The following is a 12,638-nucleotide window of genomic DNA, read 5'->3' as shown; positions in this document are numbered from 1 at the left end:
TAACTCTCTCCAGATATTAAACATCAACTAACTCTCTCCAGATATTAAACATCAACTTTTATAAAACAAATGGTATCTGTTTGGCCTGCTGCATCACGTCGGCCTGGATTTTTCTCATCTTTTCTTTCTTCTCGATAGGATCGGCCTGGAGTTTCCAGAAGGGATGAGGGAGACATAACTTCAATTTAAACGTACTACACTTGTTTATGCCCTATCATTACCATCAACAAAAGGGCCCCAAGCCCCAGCGAATCTAATATCAATGCTAGCTTTCCGAGACTTGTTTCAGTCCAATAAAAAGTATTTTGAGATACTAGTATTTTATGGTACCAAATCATTTCTAATCGTTGGATCTAACAGTGTACATCCTTCTCAGCTAAATCTAATGGTGAGAAATGATTTGATACCTCGAGGTATCGGTACCTTGATATACTTTTTGTTAGACAGAGCAAATCTCTAGCTTTCCACTTCTACAACTATAGTAGAGAAACTGAAAAGAAAACGACTGAAAGATTTTTTTGAACGGAGAAACGAATTTTAAAAGGTCACACTCTTAACAATAACCTGCACGAAGGCAGCGAGCCTAGGGTTGAAAACGGTCACGGAAATTCCCGATCGACCGAACCTTTCAAACATGCTTTTTTTTTTTACAAAAATCCCCGAATTATGCTACCGACTCCGGCAATTTGCAGCCCTATTGAGCCACCACCAATCCAGCGACACAAGGAGAGAGAGCGATGAAACGATCAAATCTACAGGAATCCCAGCAGCAGCCGCAGCAGCAGCAGCAGCAGGCCCAGCTGCATTGGCATTCCATTTCTTTTCTCCTGCAAATCCACTACGGACAGGCGGGCCTCCGCCTCAGCCTGATTCCCCATCGTTATCAGAGGTGTTAGGTTAGGTGATGGCCGGCCAGCCGACACGGCGTTGCCACTGCCACCACCGTGTTGTTCTAGATGGCCGGAAAGAACCAACGGCAGCCATGGATTGAAATGAAACCTGGTGTGCCACTATCAAATGCCACCTGGTGCAAGACTGTCTCATTCTCACCTACTACTGCTACTGCTGCTGCTACGATCTAGTCTCCACGCCCAGGAGCTAGAGCAGGGGCCACCCCCACATCATCGCTCGCGGGTGCAAGTGGCGGTGCCACCGTCACTGCCACCCTTGTTTTTTTTTTTTTTATTCTTTATCATCACAAGCATGGCGCATCTCCTCATGATGGCAATGTCATGTGCTCCCCTCGTTATTACTGCTCTTATATCGGTTACCTCTGTTTTTTTTACTATTTAACATTTTCTAGAATAAATTATGAAAATTAACCGGTTTAAAAACTATTTTCAAAAAAATGATCATTTGTTCCATGCCACCCCGATGGCCGATGACACGGAGGTTCTTTATCTCCTCGCAGGAGGAATTGACGCTGAGGAACTCAGCTACATGCCTCGCACTTAGTTGGTAAGACCCGCGCCGAGTTTTGACGTAGAGACGAAGGATCTCTGCGCCCCTTCAAAGGTGACGCGAAGCAAAATAGTCTATTTTTAAAATAAGCTTTGAACCAGTCCATTTTTTTCAATTACTTCTCAGAAAAGGTATGTAAATTTCGGCGGTTACCTGATTATCTCCCGTCTACAGTTTAGACATAGGTCCCCATTCAGGTGATAGTTTTGCGTGTGTATGTGTTACAGGGCTGTCAGGGACCTCGAAACCGTTTTTTTTTGCTGTTGCTGTTGTTGGGAGACTTTTCTGGCTCTGCTGTTTGTACATTGTAGTGGCATGCCGTTGCCATCAGATTCAGAGAATTGTGCACCTGTTGAGGCCGAGGGAGGAGAAGATCCGGCTCGCGGAGGGCCACATGCGGCCCAGAAGCCCGGGCCTCTCTTCCTCGAAGGCCAACTCTGAATCTGACCGTGGGATAGCCTTTGCATCCGCGTCTCTGTCGGCGATCGACGCTGCCTCGCCAGAGGCTGCTGCGTCGCTTGCGTTCTTGTTGACCTCTGGCTCTACTACACCCACTTCGGAGATCTCTCCTGGCTTCTTGTCGAACAGTCCTTTGAACTGCTTCCTTGCCTTCTTTTCAGTTTCCTGATTTTGGAAAAAAAAATATATCATTCAACCATTCTCAGGTTCAGAGCTCTGAAGGGTCTCACTTTCTGATGTAATATTGCATACCTGAATTGTTTGTTTAAGTTTAAGCAGAGCAGCTGTAGCATCAGGCTCTGAGGACTTGTCGACAGCTATCATCTAATAAAGAGATGCGATGATAATGGTTTAGGTAGAGGTCAAACATTAAATCGTAATACCTCGCCAAAAAAAAGAATCATCAGGATACCAAAGTATAGTGATACCCACCTTCTCAAAATCCTTCTTTGCGTCATCAAATTCGCCCAATAACATGTAGGCCATTCCTCGGCGATAAAGAGCTTTCACATGCGCAGGGTTTGCTTCTAACACCTGATCAAAGAGTAAATGGAATAAATTGCTCAATTCATCTTTTCATAACTTGGCAATGCTCTGGAGATGCCAAGTAGCACAATGTGAACAAAACAAATCAGTCACCCTACTTGTATAGGCATGCATCACCCCCTTTGAGATACACAAACCTAGGGAAATTCTTTGGGCGTACAAAGCTCATTTTGAAAACATACCTTGTTACACGTATCAATAGATTTTCTGTGCTCGCCCATCTTCTGGTAGCAAGCAGCTACATTTAGATGTAGAGAACTCTGCACGGGTTAAAGGAAAACAAAAATTTAAGGTAAATGCATGCTTTAAAAGGCAGAAACAGTTGTTGAAATTGCAGTGCTAATCAGAGGCAAATGCATCAAAGAAATGCTCTAATCAAGTATCAAAAGTATCTGCTATTGTTGGGGGGGGGGGGGGCAGCTTAAATAGTGCTGTCATACCCTTGAATTAGCAAAGATTTTCCCCTCCTCATCATCTTGAGGATGTACATGATTATACTCCCTAAGCACCTGCACGCATAGAAGGTTAGAAAAAAATCTCACCAATGCCCTTGCACAAAAATAAGAATGCACCCAAAAATTCACAGAATGAAGTCATGGGCCCATGTATATTTATGCCCTTTTATAAGAAAGTGTAAAGTACAATTCATTAGTATAGACTGCCAAATTGGTACCGTGTGGAGAGTTAATAACAGCGGAAAAGACATACCGATATTTCCCTTAATATATATGATGAATAGCTTTATCGCATAATGAATGATGAGTCAAGTCAGGGGCATACCTTTTCATACTTCGCCTTTGCTAGCTCAAACTTTCCTTCTTTAAACAGTCTATTACCCTGAGAAAGGGCTTCAGTTTAGAGCTAATTATTAGTGAAAAAAATACACAAAATAAAGGGTCACGTGAAAACAATGGGCATGGATATTTAGTAGCAGATCACAATTCCGGAGTGGGCTGTAACAACTAGCAAGATGCAAACCACCAGAAAATTAGACCTAAGCTTTTGGCCTAATGGGAACTCGGTTTCGATATGATCATACTAAACAATTGGTCATTTTGAGGATGACAAATACACTTGCAATTTCTTAAATATGTATTGCTACAAAGCATTCAAAAAACAGTGAACAGTTTGCGCACATAGAACACAGATAAGGTAGTTTTATATTTTTAAATTAATGATATCTCAACAGTTTCTGTATTGGTCTTCTACAAAAATGCATCCATGATAGGCCCAGGCCCCAGGGAGATACTAAGTGACAAAATAATGTAATGATGCACTCAACAATATTAATCGCTATACCGTGCTTTTTATTTTTTCTGCATCATCCATGATTTCTTGGAAGGTGAAGCCAGTCCAATCCTACATTTGTATTATATGAAGGGTGAGAAGATTGGTCAGAAAAAAACTTAATGATAAAAATAATGAAAGGGAAAAATATATAGTATAATCATAAGCCATAAATGAACGTTAGTGTTGAGCCAGGCAAGACAAGGGGTCCCCATCTAGAGCAGATAAATATTCAGAATGACAAGTAGCATTTACTTCTTTTGCTGTTCAATTCATGAAAAACATAATGAAGGTTCTATGTTTTTAAAAAAGCTAGAAGCAGTAACGGATTACGAGAAACAGCGATAACCTCACAAATATTAGGAAAACATTCAAACTGAATGTAAACAATGATAAGCAGAACTGATTGTGCATTGAAAATACTAACGGCTACTTCTAATCCCATGCGCTCCCCACAACAGAGCGTAGGAATATAATCACAAACATTCTAATTTTTAACACTGCGCAAGCAACATGGAAATACAGAAAGGTTTGTCAGTCATTACCTTGGGCATTTCAAATCCAAGCAGTTCAATTTCCCATTGAACATGGGCTCCTTCAGGAACATTTGCTGGCCTGTTGAAACCATATCAGATTATTCAGCACGCGATGTTACAATAAAAGAAATCTAATATAAAGCCACATACAACCTTGGGAATTTATCATATGCAAAATCTGGAGGGCAGGTCACAATAGATTTTTCACCAGGAAGCATTAGTCGAACGCACATTTCAAATCCTTCAGGAACCTATGAAAATATTCAAAGGTGCTCTTGTTTAATATGAAGTATAAGAAATATACAGGAACACTAGAGATATGTAATGAGGTGCATATAGGCATAGAACACTAGCAAAGCCATGATTCTCTCCCTTTTCTCAGAGGAAAATATGTATATAGAAGCATAGAACCATCAAGGTAGTGAATCCCTGAAACCCTGCTGGGAGTTATCGTTACTAATTAAGTCACTGCGTACAATATTTGAGTGTAAAGTAATACTTGTTCATCTATCTTTAAGTTTGTTTAAGTTGCCTTTTTTTTTAATGCAGGTTGACTAGGAAACTTTTAAGTTTCTAAACTCTGGGAGCGGTAGGAGAATGATGTTCCAGAAACATAACAATCAGCTTTTAAGTTACATCATGAATTGATGAAGTTAATCATAGCAGTGACAAAGATTTAAGCAACAATTTACCAGGCCTTCTCCAGAACAGAATTCCAATGGTTCACCGTGATTATCAACTCGTGTATCATAAAATATTGACTTCGTTTCATCAAGCAACATCCCTTTATAATGCACTCTTAGCAAGCTGTCATGAAGAGGACAATCCATAGGAAATTCACCTGATATTTTAGAGGAACAAAACATCAAGCACATCACATGATGGAATAAAAACATGTGCCTTATCAAGCATAAAATGATACCATTTGTAACTTATTCACAAAAGGGGAGACTAGGAAGTAGAAAAAAATGTTCTTAAAGTAACAATAGAGCAGGTATTCACTATCTAGAAACTTTGTTGTCATCATCATTTCCTCCTCCCTTTATCATTTAATTCTGTACTAATTAGCTTTTCTGATAATAAAAGTAAAAGTTTGAAAAATCTGTTCCAGGTAAATATTAAAGAAATAAAAGTTAACTTGTATCCAACACAAGTATCACAAGGACCAAAATGAAAAGTAGTCAACACATTTCAGTAATCACTAGTCATTATGTGAATGCATCTGAAAGAAAGCAACATTTCTAGTTAATCTTTATGAAAGATAATTTCTGTTATAATATCAAGGTGAGTGCCACGAACATACGAAAACTTTCAACCTAAGAAAAAAAAAACTACTACCTCTGTCCAAAATATAAGTTTTAGAGTTGGACAAGAGTATTAAGAAAGTAGGTGGAATTAAATGGGGGAAGACTGTGATAGGTTGAGACAAGTGGAGAAATTGAATGATGGAAGGTTGTAATTGGTTGAGAAAAGAATGTAGGTGAAGAAGTTGTTCTATTTTGGGACAAATTTTGAATGCCAAAAGTAGATATATTTGGGACAGATGAGTATAAACCAGTATGAACATGCAATCCTACCTTTTCCATCAACTACACGTCGTTTTATGAGGCGGCCATCACCAAGCATATCCCTCACCTATCAGTATATCACACAACTGTTAATGTGGTTTTGAATGAAAAAAATAAATAAAAAAATCTTATTTTGCAGTGGTGAAGTGATAATTGTAATAAAATGAAATAGTGTTTAGTACTCCAAAAATATGGAATGAGCTATAGAGAGAAAACGTTGAGAAAAGCATTGTAGAAATATTCGATGGCAGCTTCTTGGAGTTTACTGGTCAGCAGCTAGCCTGTTGTAAATTGTAACCCAACCTTCAAACAACTAAACGGCTTTGATAGAAGTGTTAGATGGGGTTAGTGGCCTTTATACACAATTGATCAGGTTAGCTGGACATTTAGAGGGTAATGTCCAGCTCTAGTGATGATGACTTAGAACAACGTTATAATACAATATGGCAACGACAGAAAGTATGGCCATAATGACTCCATCGTCATCATGAAGAATATCAGTATATTGCCTCAGTAAAGTACAGGGAGACCATCCGTGCCATAGAAAACCCCTAGCAGATTTTATAAGTAGATAACGAGCATTAAGCACAAAATAGCTTGTTATGACTATACCTGAACAAACTGAACCAATTCAACTTCAAAATGAACTTCTTCGAGGCCTTCAAGTTGCATTAAAGGAGAATTTGTCAAATAGTCACTGGTAACATAAATAATTGCCTTTTCCTCACGTGCCATTGTCCCGATTCCCATTTCAAGCCCTTTAGGTACCTACACTAAAACAGCAAAAAGAGTATTTCAGGGGACACAGAAGTTAGGAAAAATGAATTACTATAAAACAACATAAATCACACAAGCTTTCCGTGCCTTTTAACAACTCTGTGTAAAACATGCATCGTATTGGGATAAGACAGATGACATTACAATTTACATATTGTAAACTAATACCACTCGCAGTTAGTTAATGTAGAGAATAAACATTAAGTGAAAATCTACCAGACATAAGTCATATAGCACATCAGTATTGAGAAGTGCAAGTATGGGATGAGCCCCAAGTGTCCAACTAATACAGTCAAATCGCTGTAGAAAAATAATCCTTGGAAGGAGCCTCAGATGGATGATACAGCTAGGCCAGTGAGCACAATGTTTTTCTTTAAGTATCGCTATTTATGCAAAAAGAACATCACTGATCTCAGATGAGCATTTTTCACAGCAGAAGAATTTCAAGAGGCATATCATATACTAGACTTTTATGTCCCTAGTACATATTTACATGTAAGTGCAACAAGAATTTCACTGACCTGAGATTTACCAAGAGTAAAGAAATAGGGTTCTTCTTTACTGGGGAGAAGTTCTTTGCCATCTGCTGTTCTTGCAATTATCCTGGAAATGGCAGACAAAAAAGGTTTCCTAATTAAGTTAATCTTCAAAAGAAAAAGGCAACGATTAGTACCATCATAGCTTAAATAGTTAGATATATAAACATTTGATCAGGCTGCTGTACCATGTAAATAGGAATTAGCAATTCTAACAGAGAAATACAAGAAAGCAGTGTAAGTACAAGAAGCATGGCATGCCTACTGATAAGTGTCAAATAAATCCATTTGCATGTGTCACATCAGAGAATTGTCTGAGGAAAGGGTAATTTAGTCATGAGATCTTAAAATAAACATATTTTTATCTTCAGTACTGACTTGTGTAAGAGATACTACCAAATGTAACATTGCAAATTGCAACTCCACATCACCCTTTTTTTTTCTATGCAAATTAAGACTATATGTTTTTAAATTGAAACATAAGTACATAATTATCCCATTTGAATTGCAAGATATCCAACATACATCAGGCAATTATGCCAAGTATTTCCAGGCACCAAGATAAAGCAGTTTCCACAAAGAAATTTGATACATAGTTACTATCCAAGCATGGATACATAGTTACTGTCCAAGCATGGATCATAACTGACATCAAGTAGATTTAGAAGGTGATTTACCGTGTTGTCACTTCATATGGTTCCCTAGGTGTTTCCCACCCCTTGCCTTCATCAACTATCTGTCACATAAAAGTAACAATGAATCATCCATTCTACTTGACTAATTGCTGAATCATCAATTCTACTTGACTAATTGCAAAACCCATAAAAAAAATCTACACTGGAGTCAAATAACATTGGTCACATTTCAAAAGATCTTCACATCTTTAAAAGAAGAAATTGGTGGTTCTGACAGTATGCAACAAACCCATCCCCTTCACATTAAATACCTTTTGTTGATAAATATATGCATGTGTCATTAATAGGACATTGTGGGGAGGACTGCATCGGAGATCAGCCATGTGTGTATGCAGGTGTCTATTTGATCCAATGTGAATTATTCATCAAGAATTATTTTTATTTGTCTTTTTTAAGTTCAGAATGTACAGTATATTTATTTGAGATCCATTTGAATGAATGCTTAGTATACAAGTTCTTGAAAGTGTATGATCTATTTGTGCTACTAGCTTTGTAGTTCACGAGCGCTATTTGAAAGACGACAACACCTTAAAGCTGTACAGGTTAGGAAAAATTCAGTATTTTCAAAGTTCTAGAAATTAGAAGTAAACATGAATGCAGCAATGAATACAATCAATACATCATGGCTGTTTACCTTCTTTACAACCCCTAAATCCTCAGCCACAATCTGATAGAGAAGGTAAAAAAAGTTAGTAAAATGCAGCACAATAGAAAAGAAAACACTTCATGTTGCTCGTTAGCAAAAATGCAGCAAAAAAAAGGGAAAGTGACAGTAAATGCCAATCAAGGGATCTCCTAAGGTCTCATTCGGCCTGGCCTATCCAGGCGTATGGTCTGTTGTTTAATTAAATTTCCTGGTATATACACATGAATGGTTGGGATTGAGGTCCATCCAAACGAGGCCTAACTGGCAAACGAAACTTAAGCAAAGCAACTAATGTAATGCTTAAACAACTAAAATGCATGTTTGCATGGCTCAATACCTCAAATAAGTGTCATGATAGATGCAGTAAGAATCTTTCTACTATTCGAAAGTTTTTGGTTGGAGTTGGTATGCTCTACACTGTGAGCCCTTCACTTGAAAAGATCCTTTGTGGACGGATCCACATAGGGATGTATGTGTTACCTGTAGGACCTTTAAATAATTGCATTCTAAGGACATGTGCACACACAGTTTTGGGTTGATTTGATAGGAATTATTATGCCACCCTGTTTATGCGAGGATACATTTTGCTTTTTTGCAGTTTAGGCTTTAAACTTATGGTATAATCTGAGATACATCACAACAAAGCTGGCACAATGCTAGATGAATATTATTTACAAAAAAGAAATATAATCAATATTGTTACCAAACATTTTTATGTGTATGCATCAGAGTATCGCTGTGCTTGAAGAGACATATTCCAGAACAGCAGTATAGATGCTAAAGAATCAGAACCACGAGTATTGTTTGGGTAATGAAGTGAAATATGAAATACTTCATAGCGCACAGCAATTCTTTTAGATAAAGGAAGCTTTTATGATCTCAGATGATTATATCAAGGTGATACAGTCACTCGATGTAATATAGCAATAGATGCAGTAAGCATGCTATCTTGGACACAAGATCAAACATAAATTGGGTAATATTCTAGAAACCATATTATACCAAAAATAAATTGTTCAGAATGAAATAAATTCTCATGAGAATCTGTCCTAATAGCTTGCAGTGAACAGTTCTGAAATATACAGCAGTTCAAGGATTTAAGTCACACTGATGACATTATTTAACAAGACTAACCTTGGCTTTGAAGAAATCCAACATCTCGATCTCAAATTGAAGTTCATCATCTTTTGGGAAGCCATCTGGAGCTGTAACTGGACAATCCTCCTCTGCATAGTGTATCTGAGGCTTCATTTTGAACTGCACAAAGAAACTATTAGAGGGAGAGTGATAATTTCTAAATGTTTTTGTATTATGACCTGTGAATTTTTCATTATTGCACCCAAAAGAAGAGTAATGGTTCATAGAAAGTATTTATTCTTTTGATTAACTGGTTTAAACTAGATGTTCTATAGAAATACCATCGCAATTTCACCCTTCAGCATTGTTGGAAAGCCTTCAGCAAAGCCAAGGATCATTTTGCTCTTCCCCAAGACAAACCTGAGTGGGACCCCTTTACCTATTGTAATAGCAAAATAGAGGATGGTTTAGATTACTGATACAAATGGACCAATAATATTGCTCAGAAAGTGTACTGATAAATTCATGCAACAATCAGTTGAAAGATAACAATATTCCTGAAAATTTCTTGGCATGATTGGCAAGCAAAAAATAAATGTTCTTCAGCTTTTCCATTCTGCCAACAGGATGAACCATCCATGAATGGCCTTGCTAGTAGGCTAGTATGAACTATTAAGACAATTGTGCCAGTTACAGAGAACGAGCAGACAGTGGATCTAGAATGAACCAGGTGGATGCGCGTGTTCAATTTTACATATTCATTAGTACTAAAGGAAGTAGTTCAAAGACTAGGGAGAGCCTTATCCCAGTTACCCCAACCTACGCCCCATCCCTGATTACAAGCACTAATTAGGATACTAGCATACATAGATATACAGTGTAAGAATCAATATATTCTTAGATATTGAGAACTTGTGAACATTTAACCACTATCTGCTCATTATGGATACACGCCTAAAGCAGATGCAAATTTATCAAGTCAGAAACCACCTCATCACATATTGGCGTTCAGAAACAAAATATACACCAAGTAAGGACTTCACAGACAAAAGAGCGGAAAAGAAGTTGATAATCACCTCCGTGCTCCCTTCTTGTAGAATTCACAATGATACCATCCATTGCTCGAGTGGTGCAATGAAGTACAACCTGCAAAACGATTTGAATGAGCAAAAACATGACCACCTAGAGGCCCCTGAGGTCCCTATAGGTTATAGATGAAGTCATATATCTCCCAATGAAAGGTCAAGATAGATATTGAGGGTTAGACAACAGTGCAGTATCAGGAAGGTCATATTGCCGGTTCCACATCATCTCAAAACTTGAAACAATGGGATCGTCATTTTAGAAAAATCATAAGCAAAACAATGATCCAGATAGTGCTTGGTGAGCCACTCCCAGAGGAAATGACACATTAGAAGTGTAGTTACTACAATGGTCAACTTTCATACTTCTGAAATGAGAAGCTTATTCATGTACAGTCAGTTCAAATTGACCCATTTGTATTGAACAAGTGCAACTTTTGATTGCAGGCAGATAGAGCCACTTAGAATCTCAACACATAGGGTATGTGTAGGCAGATAAGCATCATGGAAAAATACTTCATGAGAACACCAATTTTTGTACTATGATTAATATAGAACACGAAATAGTTCTCACTGGAAAATTCATTTTAAAACCCGGCACAGAACACTATGGAAATCAAAACTTGCAGCCTATAAGAACAGTCTTGCGTCATTGTACCACTAGTTGATTACTACGCCTGCTAGATGCTCACTATTTAATTGAATCTACTTAATTTTCCTTGCTTCCAATAACATACTAAACACAAACTCAAAAGGAGCGTAAAACTATGCGTTTAATTGCAGGCAATGTCATAATATTATGTGCAGAACATAATATATGACTCTTTCACTGCTGAAGAATGTTAAGTTTGCCCGAGATGAACAAACCTGTTCCGTTTTGCAACCTTTTAAGCACAAATTGGCAATCGCACAGCGAGGCAACGCAAACTCTAGGAGACCAATGCTCTCACCTGATCTCCCTCCGCTGGGGTCGCGTCGCCTGAACCAGAGCGGACAAGCCCTTTCATCAAGCTCCCAGGAGTGAGCTTCTTCCTCCTGCGGCACAACAACAGAGACATGGCATGATTCAGTGACCGACCGCGAGCTCCCCCTCCCACTCAATTCTGCTGCTCCGCCTGCTGGATCAACAGAGGCAGGCAAAGCTCCAATGCCACGAGCGAAACAGAGAGGGTCCCCCTACCTCTTCTCGGCCTCCTCCTCGGCGGGCGACTTCTTCTTCGCGGGGGGCGGGGGCAGGTCCCCGTCGTCGGCGTCCGCGCGCGCCATGGCCGGAGCTCGCTCGCCGCGTCGAGATGTGGGGGGAAGGGGATCGGCGTCCCTGCTGCCTCCGGCGCGATGGTGGTTGCGCCTTAATGGCGTTGGAGGCTTGGAGGTGGAGCAGTTGCGGTAGTAGGGGGAGTAGGCCTAGGCGAGGCTAGGCTGGAGGCTTGGAGGTTGGAGAGGACGACGACTTGGTCAACGCTGTCAATGGCGGAGTGGCCAAAGTCAAGACGAAGAGGAGGAGCAGGAGAGAACCCGCCGGTTTTGACTTGGGCCGCGAGGTTTAACTGGGCCGAGCAACCATCCAGATTCTGGCCGGGCTGACTGGTACCACCAGTCTCTGCTTGGGCCAATTTCAATTATGGGCTGAATTCGCGTCCGTAACTAGATGTGCCGAATTTTGATCTATGGGCTGAATTCGTCCAAACAAAATGGTGGGCCAATTTTATTTATGGGCTGAATATGCAAACGTAATGAGATGGGCCAAATTTTATTTATGGCTGAATTCATTTAAGTAACGAGACAGGCCGAATTTCGATCTATGGGCTGAATTCGTCCACCAAAAATGGTGGGCCAATTTCATTTGTGGGCTTAATTCGCCTACATAACAAGATGGGCCGACTTTGATTTATGGGTTGAATTCGTCTAAGTAACAAGATGGGCCGAATTTCCTTATATGGGCTCAATTCGTCCACAAAAATGGTGGGC

General features: G+C 39.3%; 1 protein-coding gene across 1 annotated transcript; it reads right to left on the bottom strand.

The window, feature by feature from the left end:
* Positions 1-1,771: 1,771 nt before the first annotated feature.
* On the bottom strand, positions 1,772-12,115 carry LOC102721530 (peptidyl-prolyl cis-trans isomerase PASTICCINO1). Its single transcript, XM_006650052.3, has 20 exons — positions 11,851-12,115; positions 11,621-11,705; positions 10,665-10,734; positions 9,930-10,027; positions 9,646-9,768; positions 8,500-8,532; positions 7,848-7,906; positions 7,156-7,237; positions 6,470-6,625; positions 5,867-5,924; positions 4,982-5,130; positions 4,443-4,540; positions 4,299-4,368; positions 3,766-3,825; positions 3,247-3,303; positions 2,907-2,975; positions 2,649-2,726; positions 2,353-2,454; positions 2,173-2,244; positions 1,772-2,085 (listed from the first exon to the last, which is right to left on the bottom strand). Exons 1-20 carry the CDS (start codon positions 11,934-11,936, stop codon positions 1,795-1,797), a joined length of 1,896 nt encoding a protein of 631 aa, XP_006650115.1. The 5' UTR covers positions 11,937-12,115; the 3' UTR covers positions 1,772-1,794.
* Between the last annotated feature and the right edge of the window lie 523 nt (positions 12,116-12,638).

This window comes from Oryza brachyantha, chromosome 3 (assembly GCF_000231095.2).
Source record: "Oryza brachyantha chromosome 3, ObraRS2, whole genome shotgun sequence".
Classification (NCBI taxonomy): domain Eukaryota; kingdom Viridiplantae; phylum Streptophyta; class Magnoliopsida; order Poales; family Poaceae; genus Oryza; species Oryza brachyantha.
The sequence above is the reverse complement of the archived record's forward strand: the minus strand, read 5'-3'. Positions and strand labels throughout refer to the sequence as shown.

Coding starts and splice junctions, on each gene's coding strand:
- LOC102721530 (XM_006650052.3), bottom strand. CDS start 11,936: ATGGCGCGCGCGGACGCCGACGACGGGGACCTGCCCCCGCCCCCCGCG. Junction 2,976..3,246: donor CAAAGGCGAAGTATGAAAAG/GTATGCCCCTGA, acceptor CTATGCGTGCAG/GTGCTTAGGGAGTATAATCA. Junction 2,245..2,352: donor CAAAGAAGGATTTTGAGAAG/GTGGGTATCACT, acceptor TCTCTTTATTAG/ATGATAGCTGTCGACAAGTC.